This window comes from Oncorhynchus nerka, linkage group LG25 (assembly GCF_034236695.1).
Source record: "Oncorhynchus nerka isolate Pitt River linkage group LG25, Oner_Uvic_2.0, whole genome shotgun sequence".
Lineage (NCBI taxonomy): Eukaryota > Metazoa > Chordata > Actinopteri > Salmoniformes > Salmonidae > Oncorhynchus > Oncorhynchus nerka.
Genome location: NC_088420.1, coordinates 50,240,495 through 50,267,420, shown reverse-complemented (window position 1 = coordinate 50,267,420; position 26,926 = coordinate 50,240,495). Strand labels below are relative to the sequence as shown.

General features: G+C 44.4%; 1 protein-coding gene across 1 annotated transcript in view; it reads right to left on the bottom strand.

Moving 5' to 3' along the window:
• Positions 1 to 213: 213 nt before the first annotated feature.
• LOC115109630 (metallophosphoesterase MPPED2-like) overlaps positions 214 to 26,926 on the bottom strand; it is a 46,943-nt gene continuing 20,230 nt past the window's right edge. Inside the window, exons 3-7 of the mRNA XM_029634803.2 lie at positions 25,413 to 25,594; positions 22,441 to 22,666; positions 4,320 to 4,435; positions 3,181 to 3,294; positions 214 to 2,821 (exon numbers count right to left, since the gene is read on the bottom strand). Coding sequence (XP_029490663.1) covers positions 2,712 to 2,821; positions 3,181 to 3,294; positions 4,320 to 4,435; positions 22,441 to 22,666; positions 25,413 to 25,594 — 748 coding nt within the window. The 3' untranslated portion in view covers positions 214 to 2,711. The remainder of the gene's footprint in view (positions 2,822 to 3,180; positions 3,295 to 4,319; positions 4,436 to 22,440; positions 22,667 to 25,412; positions 25,595 to 26,926) is intronic.

The following is a 26,926-nucleotide window of genomic DNA, read 5'->3' as shown; positions in this document are numbered from 1 at the left end:
TAGACTTAGGGCTTGATTCAATCTGTATATAACGGTGAACTTTACTGAAACAGATGGAATCCACCCCGCAATCAGTCTGGCCTAGACAGATGGTGCACAGATACAGCTTCACCTCTATCCAATGGAGCGAGAGATAGGGGGATGTACGCTTTCCTTTAGTGTGCTCCGCTACTAATGTATATAAAAGGTCAAATAAACAAAACTGTATAGCTATTCAACAGGTACAAATATGGCAATTTTATTTGCATATAAAGGCAACTAAACGTATTACAAGTTAAACAAAAGTTTCATAAACCAGGAAACTAAACAGGCATTTACAATGACAGAAGACTACCGTTGGCAACTTTTTTTGTGCTAGCAAGATCGCATTTTCACACTGTGCAACAAAACAAAAATAATTAGCAAAATTCGTATTACTGTATTTTAGGGAACAACTCACTTCTGCTTAGAGAGTTGTGAAATATAATTTAAAAACAGCTGTTTGCTGAATATCGATAAAAATATAAAAGTGAGATGAAAATGCATGTGTGCTTTGAATAGCATATAACATACATTTTTGAAAGGCTTTAGTGGGCCTATATAAATTCACACAAACACCAAATCACATGTACTCCATGGAAGATGGGGACATTTGAGAATATACATCAATTTTGCGTCCTGTTGAATGTGCCCCAGATCAAAATAGATAACCGGTACATACCTTTCCAAAACCCAAGGGACTACAGTATATAATAATTGGATACATTTTATATACTCAAAATGTTTCATTTTCAACAATACACAGGGCTTTAGGAGAGACAAAATAACTTATGTTACAATGCCAAATGCATGTTCTATTATCATCATGAGGTCAGGTATTGCTGATGTAGAGGGTACGATTACTGTCAGGCAGTGTATTTGCCTGTCAGACAAAAAGCGTATACAGTTGAAGTCAGAAGTTTACGTACAACTTATCCAAATACATTTAAACTCAGTTTTTCACAATTCCTGACATTTAATCCTAGTAACAATTCCCAGTCTTAAGAATTAAGAATGTGAAATGTCAGAATAATAGTAGAGAGAATGATTTATTTCAGCTTTTATTTCTTTCATCACATTCCTAGTGGGTCAGAAGTTTACATACACTCAATTAGTATTTGGTAGCATTGCTTAACTTGGGTCAAACGTTTCGGGTTGCCTTCCACAAGCTTCCCACAATAAGTTGGGTGAATTGTGGCCCATTCCTCCTGACAGAGCTGGTGTAACTCGAGTCAGGTTTGTGGACCTCCTTGATCGCACATGCTTTTTCAGTTCTGCCCACACATTTTCTATAGGATTGAGGTCAGGGCTTTGTGATGGCCACTCCAAAACCTTGACTTTGTTATTCTTAAGCCATTTTGCCACAACTGTGGAAGTATGCTTGGGGTCATTGTCTATTTGGAAGACCCATTTGCGACCAAGCTTTAGCTTTAGCTTTGACTGATGTCTTGAGATGTTGCCTCAATATATCCACATAATTTTCCTCCCTCATGACACCATCTATTTTGTGAAGTGCACCAGTCCCTCCTGCAGCAAAGCACCCCTACAACATGATGGTGCCATCTCCATGCTTCACGGTTGGGATGGTGTTCTTCGGCTTGCAAGCCAAAGTGTGCACTTCCTCTAAACATAACAATGGTCATTATGGCCAAACAGTTCTATTTGTTTCATCAGACCAGAGGACATTTCTCCAAAAAGTAGGATCTTTGTCCCCGTGTGCAGTTGCAAACCGTAGTCTGGCTTTATGGCGGTTTTGGAGCAGTGGCTTCCTCCTTGCTGAGCGGCCTTTCAGGTTTTACTTTTCTCCAGTATCTTCACAGGGTCCTTTGATGTTGTTCTGGGGTTGATTTGCACTTTTCCTACCAAAGTACATTCATCTCTAGGAGACAGAACGCATCTCCTTCCTGAGCGGTATGACGGCTGCGTGGTCCCATGGTGTTTATACTTGCATACTATTGTTTGTACAGATGAACATGGTACCTTCAGGCATTTGGAAATTGCTCCCAAGGATGAACCAGACTTGTGGAGGTCTACAATATTATTTCTGAGGTCTTGGCTGATTTCTTTTGATTTTCCCATGATGTCAAGTAAAGAGGCACTGAGGTTGAAGGTAGGCCTTGAAATACAAACCACAGGTACACCTCCAATTGACTCAAATTATGTCAATTAGCCTATCAGAAGCTTCTAAAGCAATGACATTATTTTCTGGAATTTTCCAAGCTGTTTAAAGGCACAGTCAACTTAGTGTATGTAAACTTCTGACCTACTGGAATTGTGATAGTGAATTATAAGTGAAGTAATCTGTCTGTAAACAATTGTTGGAAAAATTACTTGTGTCATGAACAAAGTAGATGTCCTCACCGACTTGCCAAAACTATAGTTTAAGAAGAAATTTGTGGAGTGGTTGAAAAACGAGTTTTAATGACTCCAACCTAAGTGTATGTAAACTTCCAACTTCAACTGTACGTCTTGAGAGAGAAAACAAAGAATGACAAATGGCACAGAAAACCCGTTATTGCAGCAAATGCAAACAATTGGGAAATATGAAATATTTTACGAAGTTCATCATTTCATTACTAGAATCAGATTTTCATGCATTTTTACAAGCATTTTTACAAAAGCCAAATATCTTGAAGATTAACATTTAGTACAACTCATTTGATTTAAAAAAATGCTGGTTCATTTACGATGCTCTATGGGTTGGGCAGGTCGAATATGATGGGGGGGTTGGTGGGCTGGAAACTGGCTGTACAGGTGGAGGAGTTGATAAAAGTTGTACATCCATCCGTCATAATGCCGTACCCTGCAGACAGAGGACAGAGAAACAAGACGACACCAGAGTCAAAACAAAGACAATACAAGGTCTGTTAAGCTAGAGATGCATGGCACAGGATAGAGTATTAAGTGCCCTAGTACAGCATCCATGTTAGGAAGTGTTTTGCCTGAAATTGGACTCCTTCCTATAATTGTGTTAACTGCCTTCATTTTGCGGGACCCCAGGAAGAGTAGGTGCCAAGGCAGCAGCTACTCTTCCTGGGGTCCAGCAAAATGAAGGTAATGGGGATCCATAATAAATACAATATGGATGCTGTACATCAGTACTCTATCAATCTGTTATTGCGTAGAACCAGGACTATGGAGGACAGGGTACAGAATACTCACCCTCGTGGATGCCACCGAAGGCGTGGAGCTTGGGTCGGACCCTCTGCTGTACCGTGTTCAGCAGCTCCACACAGCCCACTCTCTGGAGCTCCTTGGGGACCCAGTCACGGAAACCTGTCCCAAACCACACCAATAGATTGATTAACACACTGGATTAAGCATAAGAAGGATACATTTGTACCGAAAATACATTTAACAACAAATTAATTTATAACATGTAGGCACAAACTAAGGGCGACATTTTCCCTGTCTTAACACTGTTCGGAATTACATTATAAAACAATAATGTGTTACGAACATATGTGCTGTGAATGTTTGAATGGAATTTAGGCAATAGATTATAGATTTTGTTTTTACTGGCAAGAGCTTAAAACATTAACAATATAATACAGACAATAATATTATTTTAGTTAAATATTAAAAACATAGGCAACAACACCAGCCTCATTTCAAGCATGGGCCTATGATGGCCTACTCTGCACTATTCATCATCTACCATTATTGTCCCTGTTTTATTCTTATCTTGTAGCCTTCTCAATACATTCATGTAATTATACTTTATGTGGGAAGGTTAATTAGCATACTCTCCCCCAAACCTCATTTTGACACTTCCATTTTTGGCTCCACATACGCAGAAGCACATACAGGTGAGGCGAAAATACCCAACTCGTCATTGCACAGGCTTTGTAGCTCGTTGCGCATGTTTCACCGCGAGGAAAAGGTCACCCTAACTCTGCTTCCATTACTACCAGTTAAAGCCCAAACTATATGTTATTTTGGGTCCGATACCGATTCAGATTTTTTTGAGGGGGAGAATTGACCTATACTGATATATCTGCTAATATGGTTTAACAGCAGGGATTTTTTTTCCCAATACTGAATTCTCTTGTGCCACCCAAAAGAGCAATTGTCCAAGAAATATGCTTCAAACATTGATTTCTAACATGGTGACAATAATGAGAATTACCGCAAGTGTTCAGATAAGCATAAGATTCCGGTTTTCATCCTATTTATTGAATATCAGCTCTCTGTGGAATTACTTCCAGTATGTGACACAGTAATCATGCTGGTAAATAAGTGCAACCAGTTTTAGCAGTCTGTGGGATAGTGTGTTTTGCGGTTTTATGAACTCAACTCACCGAGGGGAGGTCCATGGGTCATGAGAACGTCTATACCCTCTGGAACCTGATTCCACTTGTCCAGTAGTGACTGACCGCGGGGAAGGTTAAAACCCCAGCCATTAAACCATGGCGTCCTGTAGAAACAGTTCAAAAAAATCTACATTACACACACCTGCACTGAATACTGAATGCAGTATATGGGCATACATGCAATTCAAACATGAACACAGAACTGAGTACAATGTTGTTTTTTAAAAATAAATTGCGAGAAAGAGAGAAACAGTTTTTTTCCACCAGGACATACAGTGCATTCGGGAAGTATTCATGCCCCTTCCCTTCTTCCACATTTTGTTACAGCCTTATTCCAACATGGATTAAAAAAAGAGTTTTTCCCTTAATCCACACACAATACCCCATAAAGAGAAATTAAATGACAATACATTTGAACACATTTGCAAAATGTCATTTTGCAAATGTATTCAAAATAAAACAGAAAAAAACGTATGTACATAGGTATTCAGACCTTTTGCTATGAGACTTGAAATTGAGCTCAGGTGCATCCCGTTTCCATTGATCACCCGTGGTAAATTAAACTTACTATTATTCAACCATGCTGGTCATTTATGAACATTTGAACATCTTGGCCACGTTCTGTTATAATCTCCACCCGGCACAGCCAGAAGAGGACTGGCCACCCCACATATGCTCTCTCTAATTCTCTCTTTCTTTCTCTCTCTCTCGGAGGACCTGAGCCCTAGGACCGTGCCCCAGGACTACCTGACATGATGACTCCTTGCTGTCCCCAGTCCACCTGACTGTGCTGCTGCTCCAGTTTCAACTGTTCTGCCTTATTATTATTCGACCATGCTGGTCATTTATGAACATTTGAACATCTTGGTCATGTTCTGTTATAATCTCTACCCGGCACAGCCAGAAGAGGACTGGCCACCCCACATAGCCTGGTTCCTCTCTAGGTTTCTTCCTAGGTTTTGGCCTTTCTAGGGAGTTTTTCCTAGCCACCGTGCTTTTACACCTGCATTGTTTGCTGTTTGGGGTTTTAGGCTGGGTTTCTGTACAGCACTTTGAGATATCAGCTGATGTACGAAGGGCTATATAAATAAATTTGATTTGATTTGATTGGAAATTATTGGAAAGGAACACCCCGTCTATATACAGTCCCACAGTTGACAGTGCATGTCAGAGAAAAAAACGAGCCATTAGAGGTTGTCCATATAGCTCTTTGACAGGATTGTGTTGAGGCACAGATCTGGGGAAGGGTACCAAAAAATGTCTGCAGCATTGAAGGTCCCCAAGAACACAGTGGCCTCCATCATTCTTAAATGGAAAAAGTCTGAAACCACCAAGACTCTTCCTAGAGCTGGCCACCCGGCCAAACTGAGCAATCGGGGGAGAAGGGCCTTGGTCAGGGAGGTAACTAAGAACCAGATGGTCACTCTGACAGAGCTTCAGAGTTCCTCTGTGGAGATGGGAGAACCTTCCAGAAGGACAACCATCTCTGCATCACTCCACCAAATCAGGCCTTTTTGGTAGTGGCCAGACAGAAGACACTTCTCATTAAAAGGCACATGACAGCCCGCTTGGAGTTTGCTATAAGGAAACTAAATGACTCTCAGACCATGAGAAACAAGATTCTCTGGTCTGATGAAACCAAGATTGAACTCTTTAGCCTGAATGCCAAGCATCACATCTGGAGGAAACCTGACACCATCCCTACGGTGAAGTATGGTGGTGGCAGCATCATGCTGTGGGGATGTTTTTCAGCGGCAGGGACTGAGAGACTAGTTAGGATCGAGGCAAAGATGAACGGAGCAAAGTACAAAGAGATCCTTGCTCCAGAGCGCTCAGGACCTCAGAATGGGGCAAAGGTTCACCTTCCAACAGGACAACGATCCTACGCACACAGCCAAGGCAACGCAGGAGTGGCTTCGGGACAAGTCGCAATGTCCTTGAGTGGCCCAGCCAGAGCCCGGACTTGAACATCTCTGTAGAGACCTGAAAATAGCTGTGTAGCGACGCTCCCCATCCAACATGACAGAGCTTGACAGGATCTGCAGAGAGGAATGGGAGAAACCACAAATACAGGTGTGCCAAGCTTGTAGCGTCATACCAAGAAAACTCGAGGCTCTAAATCGCTGCCAAAGGTGCATCAACAAAGTACTGAGTAAAGAGTCTGAATAGTTATGTAAATGTGATGTTTCGGTTTCTTTTGATACATTTTCTAAATTTAAGAAAACCTTTTTTTGCTTTGTAATTATGGGGTACTGTGTGTAGATTGATGAGCAAAACATATATGTAATCAATTTTACAATAAGTAACGTAACAAAATGCGGAAAAGTCAAGGGGTCTGAATTCTTTCGGGGGTGAGGGGGGTTCCCTCCCAGATTGGATTTTTTTGTAGTATTATTGGTGTAGAAAGACTTGACTGAAAATGTTTAAATTCAGTGTGATGTTATTTTGGGGGCATATCATCTGGGTGTACGCCTATGAGAATCAGAACTATTTTCTCAGTTAGAGAACCTTAAGCCTTTAACCGGTCTTCGAGATGAAAGTCTTATTTACAGAGGTACTTATTTAGTTGTTTAGTGGTGTTTTTGCAGCACATGTGATGGTAGAGTTCGCAAAACAAATACCCACTGGATTGATGACAATAATCATGATATCATTGATTATGTGACATCATGGTAAGCATAGGCTACTATGTAGTTAGCGTGTAAATGAGAAGGTTTTCGGGAAAGCCTTTCCATCTACGAGAGGACTGTTTTAATTAGCATCAATACTAACGGCTACACAAAGTGGTAGACGTGCGAACTGCACACACGGACATTCTCCTTGCCTCTTCAGAAAGTTGTTCATATCTTATGATAAACTTGGACTAATGAATTTAGGTCAATACATTTTGGGAATATTGTTGAATTCTATTTTAATGCCTGGATTCTGCGAGGGCCCTAATTATCATATTTGGACCATAATGAGGCTCTCCATCACCTATTGGTGTAGTTACGATTCACCATCTTCATAAAATGTTTTCATCATTTATCTACATATAAAATCACCAACAAGCCTAAGCCTACCAGTAGCCTATCCATAGTAGGGAGCCAAATTGATGGCTCTCACCGATTCGATAGGCTACACCGGCTGACGAGACACACACTTCAGCATCACTGTCTGGCAAGCCCCAACATCCTAGGAAAGGAAACCTAGGAAATCCTTTGGTGTACTTGTCCCGATGCGATATCGTGGACATAAACACATTGCGTGATTTATGAATGGCAAAGGGTTATAGATGTACTTTATTTGTTCAGTTCGAAGCTTTAGCCAGAGTGGAGCATCGCGTTCAGTTCGAAGCTTTAGCCAGAGTGGAGCATCGCGTTCAGTTCGAAGCTTTAGTCAGAGTGGAGCATCGTGTTCAGTTCGAAGCTTTAGCCAGAGTGGAGCATCGTGTTCAGTTCGAAGCTTTAGCCAGAGTGGAGCATCGTGTTCAGTTCGAAGCTTTAGCCACAGTGGAGCATCGCGTTCAGTTCGAAGCTTTAGCCAGAATGGAGCATCGCGTTCAGTTCGAAGCTTTAGCCAGAGTGGAGCATCGCGTTCAGTTCGAAGCTTTAGCCAGAGTGGAGCATCGCGTTCAGTTCGAAGCTTTAGCCAGAGTGGAGCATCGCGTTCAGTTCAGAGTGGAGCAGCTTTAGCCAGAGTGGAGCATCGTGTTCAGTTCGAAGCTTTAGCCAGAGTGGAGCATCGTGTTCAGTTCGAAGCTTTAGCCAGAGTGGAGCATCGTGTTCAGTTCGAAGCTTTAGCCACAGTGGAGCATCGCGTTCAGTTCGAAGCTTTAGCCAGAGTGGAGCATCGCGTTCAGTTCGAAGCTTTAGCCAGAGTAGAGCATCGCGTTCAGTTCGAAGCTTTAGCCAGAGTAGAGCATCGCGTTCAGTTCGAAGCTTTAGCCAGAGTGGAGCATCGTGTTCAGTTCGAAGCTTTAGCCAGAGTGGAGCATCGAGTTCAGTTCGAAGCTTTAGCCAGAGTGGAGCATCGCGTTCAGTTCGAAGCTTTAGCCAGAGTGGAGCATCGCGTTCAGTTCGAAGCTTTAGCCAGAGTGGAGCATCGTGTTCAGTTCGAAGCTTTAGCCAGAGTGGAGCATCGCGTTCAGTTCTCCACCGTGTATTTCTTACTGATGTTTCAGTCCCTCCTTTCTGTAACTGAGGGACAACAAGTTCCTCCAGAAGGAGACTGCAAACCTGGCAGAAGCTCGTTTCGGCAAACAAGCTGTATGTGACACACTGATCGTCAAACGCACAGATGCATTTGCCACAGAACTTTATGGCAGAACCAAAGCACTCCGTGAAATGCACATGATTCCAGAGGCAGATGCAGCAAGAAAGTGCAAACAAAGAGAGATTGTGTGGTGGAGACCTCCTTGGGTTTAGGTAGAGAATTGTCATGATCCCAAACAATGAGAACAGAGTTGTTGCTTCCCATGCTTGGACAAGATGGATTCTCAACTGTAGATGCAGGTCTGCTCAAAGGCATACAGGCATGCAGCCCCAACTCAAAAAAAAACAATTCCTCGATACCTCATGCTTAACTGAGTTTGCCAAGCACTACGGTATTGATGTTAAAACACAAGAGATGTTGGTGGCCAGAAACTTTCTTCCCCGGAAAAGAGAGGCTGGTTGTCCTCCCAGAGATATACTTGCTGGGCATAACCTCCTGGATGAGGAAGTGTTTCCTTCTCTGAAGGAAATCATTCAGCTTGCCCTGACAGTTCCTGTGAGCAGCTGCTCCTGTGAAAGGTCCTTTAGTGCACTGCGCCGGATGCACTCCTGGTTGCGTAAGACAATGGGTCAGAAAAGGCTTGCAAGTCTTGCAGCCCTGTCCATTGAGGGTGAAGTGTTTGGGTCACTAAGTGTCATTGACCGCTTTGCCACCTTTAAAATAGGAGGTACACTGATGCGTCCACCCACAAAATAAGCATCAAAAGAGAGAAGCAGGAGGAGCAGTTTCTTAATATAGGTTGCGATATTTGTTTGGGATCTTACTTTATCAGATTTTATTCCTAATATATTTTATTTAGCTCATTAGTTGAATTTAGTTTTGCCCCTTTGTGGATGAATGGTATAACATGATCTGCATCTCTCTCTCTCCAAATAAAATCCCAAAGTATTTTTGATACATAGTACTCCCATTTTTGTGCCTTTTGTTGTTGGATGGATGGGGACAGAGTAGACTTTAATTTCTTTATTTGGATATAATTGAAGTAAGTCATATTAGATCAGTGTCTAACCTAATGTAACATCTACTTCCAGCTCACACTCTCAAAACACATAGATCCCCCTGAACGCAGCCCATTCTCCAGATCCCAACCACCTGAATTCTGATCGCACATCTGTATGTCATTATCACACACTATTTAGTTCAGTTCTCTGCACCGCATCATTGTGAGGTATTGTTTGTTTTGTGACAAGTCTATTCGGAACTCTGTTTTTCCCGTAATTTAATCCTCCTGTGTATGATAGTTTCTGCCTGCCTCACTAACGACACCTTTTGCCTATTCCCTGCCTGTACTTTAGCCTATCGGATTTCCTGTTATCAATCTATTGCCTGATCTCCCAGACGACGTTACTAGCCTTTTCCCTGCCTGTGTTGTTGCCTTTTTGGACCCCCTGTGTATGACATTCTGTCTGCCCCTTGACCCAGCTACCTGCCTCCTCCTTCCTTTAAAAAAACATGAAAATATGTTTTGGGGGCTTAAAAAAAATCCTGGGGGAGGATGCCCAGACACCCCCTAAAAGAGGATTAGCCCCCCCTATTCATGAATCTCTAGTGACATCTATGGTAAATAGCCAATGCGCCATGAGTCTGCATGGCTGGCTATGAAAGAAAATAAATGAATATGCCAGAAAACAATAATTAGGCTAAGTGGATTTCGACTCATTGTTACAACTTACACGGTATGTACAAATTCACAAGCATCATGCTCTCTCCCTCCTCCGTGTAAAGAAATTTGACTGCAACCAACCCACGGCGCACACAAATTGTACCAGAAGGCGGGACAGATGACAGGTAAAAGCAGTCTGCTATCACTCGCTTTATGACTGACAGGCGCCTATCCTATCAATAGATCGCTAGAAGATGCCCAGAGAAAATGCGAGAAAGAGAGAGAGAGCTGAAGACAGCGAGCCATAGAGGGAGATAGAGGGCTATTAGACAACCAGGACATTCATTCTGGCCACACGGCTGTGCCACAGTATAACAGAGGTCATCCAAAGAGGAGGCAAATTGATTAAGCTGTCAGCACCAATGAGAAAGAGCATGTTAAGAGATTTATGTCTCTCCTGGGACAGGCCTCGTAACACACACATCAGTATGTATGGTCAGCCCTGCCCTGACTGCCGCCTTTATAGCGACTGCTCAGACAGCCAGGGCACAGGGAGGTAACGGCCAGACAGCACAGCACACATCAGCCCACGGCTAAATCTGTCCAGAGCTGCCTGGGAGAGGGTGGGGAGACGGACGGACAGACGGGGGGGGGGGGGCGTGGAAGCTCTTTGGTCTCGACTAAATGAACGCTGATAGCTGTGGCCTTATGACTGATGTGGCCCGTGGGGCATTTATCAACCTGCCTGGACAGTCTAGGCTACACCGTGGCGCAGGTCTCCCTGGAGGGTTCAACCCAGGGCTGCTGCTGCCTACGGGGGACATTAACTACGTACAAAACACTCCAGATTGATGCTTCCCTTCTGACCAAAGGCGCATTTCACGGTTCGAGTCATTCCAGTCCTAACCTAAAATCTCTGGCGTATAAGAAGCGCATGAGCTCCGTTCCTTTCTTAATGGTCCTAGCGAGAGAGGAAAAAAATGTCAGGGTGAGGTTCTCTTCTGCACTGTTCAACCAATCCAGTAAATGTGGGGTTAAGATGCAGTGTCCTCTGTTAAACTCCCGGCACTCCTTCCATTTCCCCCTGATGCCTCTGGACCAGCCTATGGACCAACTTTCACATCGAATAATGTGAGCTTGAAATCAGGCACATTTTGTATAGTGTGGCTTTCAACAAAAATGAAAACATAAAACTCACACACTGCCAAGTTCAATTCAAATGCAAATTTGATTTGTATGGTCTCGTTACATTTCAGCATTTCTGTTAAACCCCCCCCACTGTGCGATAGCAAAGGCCTGCTGACACAGCTCTGCACTGCGTTGCTCACAAACAGCCAATTCATATTGACTGCACCTATATATTTCCCTCCAGGCTGGGTAACACTGCCTTCTCCAACCTTGTGACTCAAAGCTGAGCCTGTTCTGTGTTAGAACTGGATCCTACCGCTGACACCAGCGCACAGATTAATCCTGCGTTTTCCCCCGGCGTCTCTCTCGATCCCAGCAGAGCAGACAGAGATGAGAGGTGAACAATGAGCTGTGCTGCTCAATACTGGAGCCTGTAAGAGACAGGAAGTGGAGGGGGGCAGGCTCGGGCCGGAGGACTCCATTAGCCGGAGCAGGGGGAGCAAGAGCATCACCTCGTTGTGAGGGGGGCCTTGGGAAGAAAGTACACAGATACATCTCTATGTTGTCATACCGTCAGAGGATTCACAACAAGACAAAGACCAGAAATGGGAGGGTGGGGACAGAAGAAACAACAACCTTAGCGTCCCCCAGTTTAATCATGGACAAAAATGATTTTAAAGTGCCCATATAGGCCTAAACATATCAGCAAAGATTGGGGGGGGGGTGTAGGATATTGAGGGTAGCACGACCAAGTAGACATGAGATAAAATCAGATGAGATTCAACTCTGCGTGCCTGTCATCACTAGGCTAACTGATAGACTACCTCTGGCCACTGCTGTTGTCTCCTGTTGGGGAATGATCCATCAGGACGTGCGGAGCTCTGGCTGCCCGGACTCAGGCTGTTAAAAAAATAATACAATAACGCTAGGTCCTGTCCTGCATGCCTGGGCCCTCTGCTTTAAGAGGCCAGTGGCAGCTTGATCGTGATTGATGGCAGAGTAAATAAAGCACAGTGCCTGCTTTAGAGCATGGTGTGTCGGGGGGTATACACACGGGTGCAATCCTTCATCATTGCTAGGGCTAGCGTTTCTGCAGACACCCCCCCCGACAGGCAGGCAGACATTCAGCAGATAAAGCCCTGCAATAACAGCCACTGTCTGGACTTGCTGCTATCTGATCATCACCTCACTCTCTGTCATTACACCCACACGCACAGTACACACATGTAGGTGTGCACACGCACAGTACACACATGTAGGTGTGCACACGCACAGTACACACATGTAGGTGTGCACACGCACAGTACACACATGTAGGTGTGCACACGCACAGTACACACATGTAGGTGTGCACACGCACAGTACACACATGTAGGTGTGCACACGCACAGTACACACATGTAGGTGTGCACACACACATGTAGGTGTGCACACGCACAGTACACACATGTAGGTGTGCACACTCACAGTACACACATGTAGGTGTGCACACACACAGCGTACACACATGTAGGTGTGCACACACACAGCGTACACACATGTAGGTGTGCACACACACAGCGTACACACATGTAGGTGTGCACACACACAGCGTACACACACACTTTTCCAAGCATAGATCTGACAACGTCCTCTTGTTAAATATGCCAACCTGTACAGTGTACATCGTCTTGACACGACAAACCACGTGTGTCATTGGTTGGAACTTCTATCAGCATGTGAGCTTGGTGACCTGTCAGCTGAACCGAACACAGAATGCAGACACGGGCCAGACATTTTTCGCTCTAAAACAGTGCCCCAGCCGCACCCCTAGCTTCAGGTTATTTATGAAAGGGGTCAGGTCAGCCAGTAATGCACTGCCTCGCGAGTCCCTCAAGTCTCTCCAATCTAAAAGGGCTACTGGAATCTTCAAATATTAATCCACTCGGTCAGGACTATCTGTGGGTAGTAGCACTAGACTAGAAGTGAGGGGCATAGGGCTGTAATGTTCAACAGCTCTCTGCTGCAGCAGAGTGTTACTGAGAGGGAAATTAAGGGCCCAGGGATTTCCTGTCTGTCTGCAATGGCATAGGATGCTACATACCTGGTAACATACTCTGTCAGTCACAATACTGACATGAGGAAGCTAAAATGGTAAAATGCTGCATTTTCTCTGTGTAAAGCCTACCATCTCCCGTTTCTCTCTATCGCCTGGCCTGGACAGATGGTCTTAGCTTCTAGCAAACACTAGTCACACTACACTTGACGGTGTCGTGTACTCAGCCAGGCTTGTTGTGACACTGCACTGGTGGTCCAGTCAACCACTCAACCCCACTGAGTAGGCTAGCTGCATCCTCCTCAGTCTGAATGTCACCTGGTAGTACGATCAGCTTTTCTGCATTCATTCATTTGCTAGTCATTGAAGCCTGGGAGTGATCATCAGTAGTCTACACACACCACAGAGGGCTACACACACACACACACACACACACACACACACACGTCGTGTCATCCAAGGTCTCCTCTACCGAGATGGCTCTGGACGACCCTGGTTAGTCAAACGAGCCGCATAATTCATTGTGGTAAAGGGCACCGCACTGGTTGGTTATTTCACAGATCATTACATTGTGGTGCTAGACGGAGGCTGTTAAAGCACTTGTGATGTCACTGTAAAATTCTGGATGATGTTGAGGTAACAAGGTTCTGGCTGGCTCCTGGCTGGGGGGCAATAGCAAGGCAAGGCCTCTTACAGCTGACTGACACATACAGGGACTGAGGAAGGGCAGGCTCACAGAAACACATCGCTAGAGAAATTGGTGTCAGCGGTGGGATTTGCCCCTAACACCTGAACATCATTCAACCTGGACACAAAGGCCCTAGCCATCCGAATCCACTGTGGCCTTGTGGTAGGCTGGAGTTCATCCAAAATGGTAATCCTCTGAATAGAGGGCAGGCGTCTCCTCCTCTCGTCTGTGGGTGTTCATCCCACTCCTAATCTCGGCCACTTATTGTCTGCCTGACCCACTCTTCACTCTGCCCCCCTCCCTCCTCTCTCCCCCCACCACCACCCTTATGCCGCCTTCGTGGCAACCTGACCCCTCTTCCTGTGCACAAGTTTGCCCTGCCTGCCTGGCGCTGTGTGAGAGCCTCCAGCGCTGGGCTGCAGTCAGCCAGAGCAGGACAATGCACTGCTGAAAGATCTGAGGAGGGTAGCGGACACGAGCGGCTAATTAACACTGACGTGCAGCTTGCACCTCCGGGTCAAAGGTCACTTCACAATCAGTGATGTCAGCATGTAAGGCCTCGCAGGGGCCTGTAGGGCAGAGTAGAGCAGCATTTCAACACCTCCCCAGTGAAAACCAACGCTCCCAGAGCATAACCATACAGTCCCTTGTGGTTTTGATTTTGGGAAGGAGAACAGACCGTGGCCTATTTTCCCCAGGCTCTCACGTTACTGCTTCTTCCTCTGAAGTGATGGATCTTGTGGAACAGTCCACTCGCCAATGGACAGACAGACATTCAAAACTTGACCAAAACCACTGCTATCCCAAAGGCACTTCTTTTACATACTGTATTATTACATTATCATATCCAGCTATATTCTGGAAAGTCTTTATTGAAAAGTGAGGCAAAGTATTTTGTCAGAAAACTAGGGCTGGGAATTGCCAGGGACCTCACGGTATGATATTATGGCATTTTGTTTTGTGCTGATATGATATGTATTTGCAATTCTCATGATTCTATATGTTTTACGATTCGATACTGCGATTCTATTGCGGTTTCCAAACATATTGCTCACAACATGTCTTCCGCAGAGAGACAAGAGAGCATGAGAGAATTTGTTTTGATCAATCATCGAAAATAAGTGCTGAAAACACGTTGGCTCACTATTTTTTTTAAGAATACGGAGAACAAGCTATAGGATGAAAAATAGGAGAGTTTTGACAGAGGTGCAGACGACTAGTGCTAGCTAACGCTACCTAGCAAAAAAAATTGAATAATTCCAAATAATATAATAAGTCATACTGTGTGAGGTAATTGTTATCAGACAAGTTGTTGTGGTGACAGGATTAACACATTGAGGGGTAAACAGAGATTTCCACCAAGTGATACCGAGAGTTGGAACCTCATTTCAGATTTGCCCTTTATTTCCTTGCATAAAAACTCCAGGGTCATTTGAGGCTATGCTCGCATACTGTTGTCGATTAGTCAGGCAGCTTTTCCCATTCCCATCTATTCATCTGCTACACAGATGGACAGGGAAAAAAAGCCACACATGACATTAAGACAATGGCCAGTCAACCAGTCAATAAAGTAGATTGCTAGCCCAGCATGAGTGTCCATGTGAGAGATTGAGCTTGCATTAACCTCACAGCTACGCTGTCCTCACTGACCCACACACCCAGTGGAACTGATTTAAATAGCAAACACACTGAGGATGATACACACACACACACACACGGCTGTGCCACGGTTTCTATGGAAACAGAGAACCACACCTTCTTTGTGGCTCTGCCTGGCGGGCTCTCGCCCGAAGTGAACCCAGAGGTCACATGACCAGTGTGTCCGCAGTCATAGGCGGATTAGAGGAAGTCTTAGCATTTCTAAAGCCATACTCAGGCTGCCACTGTCACCTTGCTGCCTATAGCATAGCAGCTCAGCTCCCTTTGCCCTCAGTCACACTGACACACACACATAGAACGCTACTAGGTCAGGTCATGGTATATCTGCCATGAAAGGAGGAGGTATTAGCTGTTCAATGCTACTAGGAGATATGGAACATTTCAAGTAAATGTTTTTGGCAATGAGGCCCTTTATCTACTTCCCCGGAGTCAGATGAACTTGTGGATACCATTTGTATGTCTCTGTGTCCAGTATGAAGGAAGTTAGAGGTAGTTTCACCAGCCAATGCTAACTAGCGTTAGCGCAATGACTGGAAGTCCATGGGTATCTACTAGCATGCTATCTGACTCTGGGGTACACTATAAAATATAAATGCAACAATTTCACTGAGTTACAGTTCATATAAGGAAGACATTTCAGTTGAATGCATTCAGTTGTACAACTGACTAGGTATCCCCCTTTCCCTTTTAAGTAAATCAGTCAATTGAAATAAATTAGGCCCTAATCTATGGATTTCGCATGACTGGGAATACAGATGTACAGTTGAAGTTGGAAGTTTACATACACTTAGGTTGGAGTCATTAAAACTTGTTTTTCAACCACTTCACAAATTTCTTGTTAATTAACAAACTATAGTTTTGGCAAGTCGGTTAGGACATCTACTTTGTGCATGACACAAGTACTTTTTCCAACAATTGTTTATTTTAGTCCTCGGATGGGGCCACAGTGTCTCCTGACCCCTCCTGTCTCAGCCTCCAGTATTTATGCTGCAGTAGTTTATGTGTCGGGGGGCTAGGGTCAGTTTGTTATATCTGGAGTACTTCTCCTGTCCTATTCGGTGTCCTGTGTGAATCTAAGTGTGCGTTCTCTAATTCTCTCCTTCTCGCTTTCTTTCTCTCTCTCGAAGGACCTGAGCCCTAGGACCATGCCCCAGGACTACCTGACATGATGACTCCTTGCTGTCCCCAGTCCACCTGGCCGTGCTGCTGCTCCAGTTTCAACTGTTTTGCCTTATTATTATTCGACCATGCTGGTGATTTATGAACATTTGAACATCTTGGCCATGTTCTGTTATAATCTCCACCAGGCACAGCCAGAAGAGGACTGGCCACCCCACATAGCCTGGTTCCTCTCTAGGTTTCTTCCTAGGTTTTGGCCTTTCTAGGGAGTTTTTCCTAGCCACCGTGCTTCTACACCTGCATTGCTTGCTGTTTGGGGTTTTAGGCTGGGTTTCTGTACAGCACTTTGAGATATCAGCTGATGTACGAAGGGCTATATAAACACATTTGATTTGATTTGGTTTATAGACAGATTATTTCACTGTATCACAATTCCAGTGGGTCAGAAGTGTACATACACTAAGTTGACTGTGCCTTTAAACAGCTGGGAAAATTCCAGAAAATGAGGTCATGGCTTTAGAAGCTTTTGATAGGCTAATATACATAATTTGAGTCAATTGGAGGTGTACCTGTGGATGTATTTCAAGGCCTACCTTCAAACTCAGTGTCTCTTTGCTTGAGATCATGGGAAAATCAAAAGAAATCAGCCAAGAACTCAGAAAAAAATGTGTCGACCTCCACAAGTCTGGTTCATCCTTGGGAGTAATTTCCAAACGCCTGACGGTACCACGTTCATCTGTACAAACAATAGTATGCAAGTATTAACAACATGGGACCACGTAGCCGTCTAACGGCCAGGAAGGAGACGCGTTCGGTTTCCTAGAGATGAACGTACTTATGTGCGAAAAGTGCAAATCAACCCCAGAACAACAGCAAAGGACCTTGTGAAGATGCTGGAGGAAACAGGTACAAAAGTATCTATATCCACAGTAAAACGAGTCCTATATCGACATAACCTCAAAGGCCGCTCAGCAAGGAAGAAGCCACTGCTCCAAAACCGCCATAAAAAAAGCCAGACTACGGTTTGCAACTGCACATGTGGACAAAGATCCTACTTTTTGGAGAAATGTCCTCTGGTCTGATGAAACAAAAATAGAACTGTTTGGCCATAATGACCATCGTTATGTTTGGAGGAAAAAGGGGGAGGCTTGCAAGCCAAATCCCAAATGTGAAGCACAGGGTTGGCAGCCTCATGTTGTGAGGGTGCTTTGCTGCAGGAGGGACTGGTGCACTTCACAAAATAGATGGCGTCATGAGTGAGGAAATTTATGTGGATTTATTGAGGCAACATCTCAAGACATCAGTTAAAGCTTGGTCACAAATGGGTCTTCCAAATGGACAATGACCCCAAGCATACTTCCAAAGTTGTGGCAAAATGGCTTAAGGACAACAAAGTCAAGGTATTAGAGTGGCCATCACAAAGCCCTGATCAGCTCTGTCAGGAGGAAGGGGTGAAAATTCACCCAACTTATTGTGAGAAGCTTGTGGAAGGCAACCCGAAACGTTTGACCCAAGTTAAACAATTTAAAGGCAACGCTACCAAATACTAATTGAGTGTATGTACATTTCTGACCCACCGGGAATGTGATGAAAGAAATAAAAGCTGAAATAAATCACTCTCTCTTATTATTATTACATTTCACATTCTTAAAATAGTGGTGATCCTAACTGACCTAAAACATGACATTTTTTATGAAGATTAAATGTCAGGAATTGTGAAAAACTGAGTTTAAATGTATTTGGCTAAGGTATATGTAAACTTCCGACTTCAACTGTATCTGTTGGTCACTGATACCTTAATAGAAAAGTAGGGGCGTGGATCAGAAAACCAGTCAGTATCTGGTGTGACCAGCATTTGCCACATGCAGCTCAACACATCTCCTTCGCATAGAGTTGATCAGGCTGTTGATTGTGGCCTGTGGAATGGTGTCCCACTACTCTTCAATGCTGTGCAAAGCTACTGGATATTGGCAGAACTGGAACACTCTGTCGTATGCATCGATCCATAGCATGCCAAACATGCTCAATGGGTGACATGCATTGTCAACAAAAACCCTCAAACTTTTACAGATGCAAAATTGAGAGCATTCTGTCGGGCTGTATCACCGCCTGGTACAGCAACTGCACTGCCCACAACCGCAAGGCTTTCCAGAGGCATCACCGGGGGCAAACTACCTGCCCTCGCTCATCCACATATTTATATCTACATATTCTTATTCCATCCCTTTACTTAAGATTTGTGTGTATTAGGTAGTTGTGGAATTGTTATTTATTACTTGTTAGATATTGCTGCACTGTCGGAACCAGAAGCACAAGCATTTCGCTACACTTGCATTAACATCTGCTAACCATGTGTATGTGACCAACATTTTCAGCTTCCAGGAATTGTGTACAGATCCTTGCGATATGGGGCTGTGCATTATCATGCTGGAAATACCTTGACTTTGTTGTCCAAAACCCCACCGCCATCACATGAGGTGATGGCTGCGGATGAATGGCACGACAATGGGCCTCAGGATCTCGTCACGGCATCTCTGTGCATTTAAATAGATAGATAAAATGCAACTGTGTTTCATGTCCGTAGCTTATGCCTGCCCATACCAAAACCCCACCGCCACCATGGGGCACTGTGTTCACAACGTTGACATCAGCAAACCCCTCGCCCACACAACGCCATACACGCTGTCAGCCATCTGCTGAAACCGGGATCCATCCGTGAAAAGCACACTTCTCCAGCGTGCCAGAGGCCATCAGTGGTGAGCATTTCCCCACTGAAGTCGGTTATGACGCCGAACTGCAGTCAGGTCAAGACCCTGGTGAGGATGACAAGCACGCAGATGAGATTCCCTGAAATGGTTTCTGACAGTTTGTGCAGAAAATCTTCGGTTGTGCAAACCCACAGTTTCATCAGGTGTCCAGGGGCTGGTCTCAGACGATCCCGCAGATGAAGAAGCCAGATGTGGAGATCCTGGGCTGGGATGGTTACTCGTGGTCAGTGGTTGTGAGGCCGGTTTGACGTACTGCCAAATTCTCAAAAACAACATTGGAGGCGGCTTATGGTAGAGAAATAAACATTAGATTCTCTGGCATCAGGACATTCCTGCAGTCAATTGCATGCTTCCTCAAAACTTGAGACATCTGCGGCATTGTGTTGTGTGACAAAGCTGCACATTTTAGACTGGCCTTCTATTGTCCACAGCACAAGGTGCACCTGTGTAATAATCATGCTGTTTAATCAGCTTCTTGATATGCCACACCTGTCAGGTGGATGGATTATATTGGCAAAGGAGAAATGCTCACTAACAGGGATGTACACAACTTTGTGCACAGAATTTAAGAGAAACAAGCTTTTTGTGCATATGGAACATTTCTGGGATCTTCAATTTCAGCTCATGAAACATGGGACCAACACTTTACATGTTGCGTTTATATTTTTGTTCAGTATAGATAAGGGGCCTCAATGCCAAGAAGTATCTAGGGGTCAAGGTCATGAACTACTGGCTTTGACAATCACCCCCCAAAAACAATTAATTTAGATGATTTCAGTCAGCATTGACCCTGAGACTTAGAGCAGGCCTGCAGTGTGTGTCAAGCCTGGCTGAGCTCTTTGTGGGTGGTGGGAATTACCTCTGTGATCACTAGGCTCAGAGGTAGCAGGGGCCACCGTGGCCTGCGGGGAGGGCTGTCCCTAAGGGAGCGGGGTCAGGCCCAGGGTTTGATCTGTATGTCCCAACAAAAGAACCAGGATGTGTCGGAACAAAAGGCCACTTCCTGCTGGAGAGGCTGGGAAATCGCCCCGGTAAAGATCACCCCAGTGCTGCACCAAAGACCTCCCATCATGCATCCTGTCGGCTGGTTCGCTCCCCTTCATGTCCCTGCCCCTCTTGCCAAAATAATAATTTTATTCAGCACTACTCTGTGACAAACACAGTTCTGCCCTCATTGTTGCTCTTTCCTCACGGCATGCATTGTGAGAAACTGTCCACTATCACCAGGAAAACTAAAACCTTTGAAGTGGAAGATATAGGATTAAATCAAGCTAGGAGAGTTACCCTCAAGACAGGAAGGTTTGACACTGAGAATGAGAGTTGGGCTCAGGAAGCAAATATAATATAATACTGACTGAGCCAGGTTAAGGTATGAAGACCTAAAAGCACTACTTCTCGCACGATCATCAGCATAACATTACACCTGGTCAGACTTTCATTGTCAGATGAGTCATACCTATTCAACTGGGGCTTGAGGAGACAAAAGCCCCATGACCTCTCTCCGAGACCAAACGTCCAGGGGCTGATGAAGAACAACACAGGCAGATGGAGGCGTGTGGTTGACAGAGAGATTATTAGCTCTGGGAAGGGGGGGAAGAGAGCCTGTGAAAGGAGGTTGGTGTGTGCCAGCCAGCAGGGAGTTGTGATGGCCAGACAGGGGGTCAGGCAGACTGACACACAATGCCATGATTCCACTGCTCTGGCCCTCTCCAGCCACCCAGGGCCTCTGCACAGCTAGCCAGGCTGCATGTCTCTGTCCATCCTGCTGGGGAGAATACCAGGGGGGTGGAGTTTACAGTCGGTTATGTTTTGTAAGTCTAGCCTCTTAAAAAAAGGTCAATAAAGTGTCTTAGACGAAGAAATATTACAAATGTGTCACTGGCACAGCATTAAAGAAAATTGCGAAGAATCATATGACAGGCCTGCAGCGAACCTCTTCACTTGCCTCATGAACTACCTCTGAGTCGGACTTCCAAATCTAAATGTGAGATCAGTCATCCCCTCGCAGACACTGTAGTACATTGAGTACACTATGAGTACATGTCTCCATGGCAGCCTGTAACATGTTAGGACATGCCACAAGTCTAGGACAGGAGGAGAGGACATGGCTGGGACTGACCCACACCCAACCAATCAGACGTGTGTCTCAGGCACTCTGTGTCTAACCAAAAACATGGAGTCCCCTGTCAGGATTCAGGACAACAAGGCCATGACCTCACTGAGGTATGGAAATGGTAAAAAAACAATAACGGATTTAGAACATAGAAGCAGTGAATACTCTGTAGAGTGTTTGATATCCACCATGGACACACACTAGTAAAGACAAAATAAACTAGACTCATTCAGGGTCTTGATAAGCAAGCAAAGCGAGTCACCTCACACATTCTGTCATCACCTCCACTGTATGTAAAGCATAAGGTATTTGAGCAACACGGCCAACTCAGGTACAGTGATCCGTGTCACTGAGGCCATATTATGCAGTAGTCTGTCATTCAGCGATTAGCCTCTAGAGCAGGTGTAGGGGCAAATAGATTCAGCCACGAGCCGATTGTTGTCAGAGTGAATGGTCAAGGGGGTCAAAAAATATAATAATTTAGACACTGCAAATTGACCACAACTAAACCCAAAAATATATTATTTTGAAATAATAATTTCACACCTTAATTACATTGAGACATGAGACAAGTCTCTTTTTTTTGTGGTAATACTTGAACAAACTTCCTAAATTAAACACATTTTTAGCTGAATTCCTGTTGTTGTTTTTTTTACTCAAAAACTCAAATCTGACCTATAGTCACTGTAGAATAACACTGCATAGCACTCATGATATTTAACCCAAGACGAGATAAACTTACCACGGTGCCCCGAATATTTGGAAACCCTTGACTGTAACCTCAGAGTCCTGCAGGTAAGTACAGTTTGAGAGGAGGGCCTGAACATCGTCAAAGTCCTCTGGTCTCAGCTTAGAGACGGAGGGAAAGCGATAGTAATCCTGCTTGACCAGCTCAGCCATGAAGTCCTTGTCAAACGTCAGTTCATGGTTCCCTGCGATCACCACCTTGAATTCATACGGTAGACTCCCTGCAGGAAAGACGGAAACAGAAAGAATTGTTGAATATCAAATCAATTTTTTAAATACTCAGAACACAACAGGTGTAGACTTAACCATGAAATGCTTACTTACAAGCCCTAAACCAACAACACATTTCAATGTAAATAGTCCGGGTGACCATTTGATTGATTGTTCAGTAGTCTTATGGCTTTGGGGTAGAAGCTGTTAAGGAGCCTTTTGGACCTTGACTTGGCGCTCCGGTACAGCTTGCCATGCAGTAGCAGAGAGAACAGTCTATGACTTGGGTGACTGACATTTTTTTGGGCTTTCCTCTGACATCGCCTAGTACATAGGTTCTGGATGGCAGGAAGCTTGGCCCCTGTGATGTTCTGGGCCGTATGCACTCTTCCTCTGTAGCACTTTATGGTCAGATGCTGAGCAGTTTCCATACCAGGTGGTATTGCAACTGGTCAGGATGCTCTCAATGGTGCAGCTATAGAACTTAAATTTTTTTCAGTGTCCTGAGTGGGAATAAGCTTTGTCGTGCCCTCTTCACGACTGTCTTGGTGTGTTTGGACCATGATATTTTTTTGGTGTTGTGGACACCAAGGAACTTGAAACTCTCGACCCGCTCCACTACAGCCCCATCGATGTGAATGGGGCGTGTTCAGCCCTCCTTTTCCTGTAGTCCACGATAAGCTCTTTTGTGTTGCTCACGTTGAGGGATGAGGTTGTTGTCCTGGCACCACACTGCCAGGTCTGACAACATCCCTATAGGCTGTCTCATCGTTGGCGGTGATCAGGCCTACCACTGTTATGTCCTCAGCAAACGCAATGATGGTGTTGGAGTCGTGCTTGGCCAAGCAGTCATTGGTTAACAGGGAGTAAGCACACATCCCTGAGGGGTCCCCGTGTTGAGGATCAGCGTGGCAGACGTGTTGTTGACTATCCTTACCACCTGGGGGTGGCCTGACAGGAAGTCCAGGATCCAGTTGCAGAGGGAGGTGTTTAGTCCCAGGGTCCTTAGCTTAGTGATGAGCTTTGTGGGCACTATGGCGTTGAACGCTGAGCTTGGAATGGATGCCACCTTTCTAACAACTCAGTTAGTCAAATATCTGACCTGCTAGAGCTGCCGTGGTGAATTGTACGTGCTGTTATTGTGAGGTGGAAACATCTAGGAGCAACAACGGCTCAGATGCGAAGTGGTAGGCCATACGAACTCCGAACGGGACTGCCGAGTGCTGAAGCGCGTAAAAATTGTCGGTCCTCGGTTGCAACATTCACTACCGAGTTCCAACTGCCTCTGGAAGCAATGTCAGCACAAGAACTGTTCGTTGGGAGCTTCATGAAATGGGTTTCCATGGCCGAGCAGCTGTACATAAGCCTAAGATCACCATGCGAAATGCCAAGAGTCAGCTGGAGTGGTGTAAAGCTCACCGCCATTGGACTCTGGAGCAGGGAAAACGTGTTCTCTGGAGTGAGGAATCACCCTTCACCATCTGGCAGTCCAACGGACAGATCTGGGTTTGGCGGAAGCCAGGAGAACGCTACCTGCCCGAATACATACTGCCAACTGTAAAGTTTAGTGAAGGAGCAATAATGGTCTGAGGCTACTTTTCATGGTTCGGGCTAGACCCCTTAGATCCAGTGAAGGGAAATCTTAAAGCTACAGCATACATTGACATTCTAGACAACTATGTGCTTTCAACTTTGTGGCAACATTTTGGAGAAGGCCCTTTCCTGTTTCAGCATGACAATGCCCCCATGCAAAAAGCGAGGTCCATACAGAAATGGTTTGTCGAGATCGGTGTGGAAGAACTTGACTAGCCTGCACAGAGCCCTGACCTCAACCCTATCGAACACCTTTGGGATGAATTGGAATGACGACTGCGAGCCAGGCCTAATCATCCAACATCAGTGCCCGACCGCACTTATGCTCTTGTGCTGAATGGAAGTAAGTCCCCACAGCAATGTTCCAACATCTAGTGGAAACCCTTCCCAGAAGAGTGGAGGCTGTTATAGAAGCAAAGGGGGGACCAACTCCATATTAATGCCCATGAGTTTGGAATAAGATGTTCAATGAGCAGGTGTCTACATACTTTTGATCATGCAGTGTATATATATTTACTGAAATAGAAAGTTGTCTAAGGAGAGGTTAAGGGAATGGTCCATGAAAGTAAAATGCCACAAATGAAAAGGTGAAGGCTTCTTGACCTCCTCAGATCACAGTAAACATTTTCCCTCTCTTACCAAAGAGCAATAACTGCAGATGAAGACCGTAGTTACCCAGTCAACAGACATCTATTAAAGTCAACAAGTGACATTTTAAACATTTTCATTTGACCTTTTAACTTTCTTGGAGATAAAGGTCCTTTGTCCCAGTTACTTCATCTATTACCACGCTAAGGCAGTTCTGTATAGAGCGCAAACTGAAAGCTCGACTCCATTTTCTCTCGGCTGTAGGCTAAAATGAATTTGAAACTAAGGAGGATGGCAGTGTTTTAATAATGTGTGGCCTTCAGGGAAAATTACTTCTTCCTTTTTGTAGGTTCTTAATCTTAAAATGTTTTATTGCAGTAGTAAATATTAAATAAAAGGTCAAAGCAGACATGAGAAGACCACATTAGACTAAACGCTGTTCTTGTAGTAACTTACAGATATTTACATTTGATCAGATTGCACAAAACAGTGATTAGCCTAGATAGAGGTTACATGTTACAGTATGATGAGTGTTACGAAACAGCATTGTGTGTGCATTAAAAAGAGACACTTTACCTAGCCAATCGTTGAACTTCTTGACCTCAGAGGGTAAGCCCAGTTCAGTGAAGTCTCCAGTATGGAGCAGGATGTCCCCGTATGGCATCTGGATCCCATCGGTCCTGGAGTGTGTGTCCGACACGCAGACGAAACGTGTATGACCGGAGGGCTTAGGGCTGTCATAGGGAATGGGCTCCACCCTGTCATCGAAAGAGGGACAGCATAATCAGTTTCTTAGCTTGTATCAAATTATTAAAGCAGCCCTGTGTCAATCAAATTTGAAATAATCCCCATGAAATCCATCAGTTTAAGCCAAAAATGAAACTTTTTTTATTCTAAAAATGTCGGTCTTCCGCATCTACGGTGGAAGGTGGCCAGGCTACATTGGTGTTTGTCAGACCATGATGCATCTCGAAAAATCAGTTCTCTCACAAAAACGTAGAGTCTGAATGGTTTGGCCTACAAAGTAACATAAAGAGCTCACTTCTATCTCCTAGACATATAGAGTTTTGAAGTCTCTCCTTCCTTATGATTGACTTTTTATTGTCTTTTTTTGCCATTTATGAATGTGTTATACACTGCGTTTCTATGGGCTATATTGTAGTAAAGACCAAAGTCAACATTTTACCCCCCCCAATAAGTAATATATCTAAATGGGTCCTAATATTCAAAAACAAATAACTATTTCCATGTGTTAGCTTAGTAGAAACACCCCCCCCCCCCTCATCCCTCAGCCTCTTGCCAGACTGAGGCAGCCAGGCTGTGACTGCGAGGTCATGTGGGATTTGGGGCTGGCAGGGCTAGACAGGTGCCAAACTCTGATGCATGGAATGAAGCTGGCAAATGAGAGATTAGGCTGCCAGCTTCAATGAGTCACCCGAGGCGTTTTAATGCAAACCTCCACAACATCCAGGAGGTTATTCAGAACTCCATACTCCTGCCCTGTCAGATATGAATAAATGGGCGTACCTACGGTGCCTCCGGGAAAGTATTCAGACCCCTATACTTCTCCCACATTTTGTTAGTTACAGCCTTATTCTAAAATGAATTAAATAAAACAATTTCCTCAGCAATCCACACACAACACCCCATAATGACAAAGCGAAAACTGGTTTAGAATTTTTTGCAAATGCATTAACGTGATGTGGAAAGGCACACACATACATATATATATATGTATATATATGTATGTGTGTGCCTTTCCACATCACGTTCAATCAATTGAATTTCCCCACAGGTGGACTCCAATCAATTTGTAGAAACATTTCAAGGATGATCAAAGGAAACCAGATGCACCTGAGCTCAATTTTGAGTCTCATAGCAAAGGGTATAAATACTTATGTAAATAAGGTATGTCTGTTTTCCTGTATTTAATGCATTTGCAAAAAATTCTAAACCAGTTTTCGCTTTGTCATTATGGGGTGTTGTGTGTAGATTGCTGAGGAAATTGTTATATGTTATATGTATATATATATATATATATATATATATATATATATATATATATATATATATATATGTGTATATATATA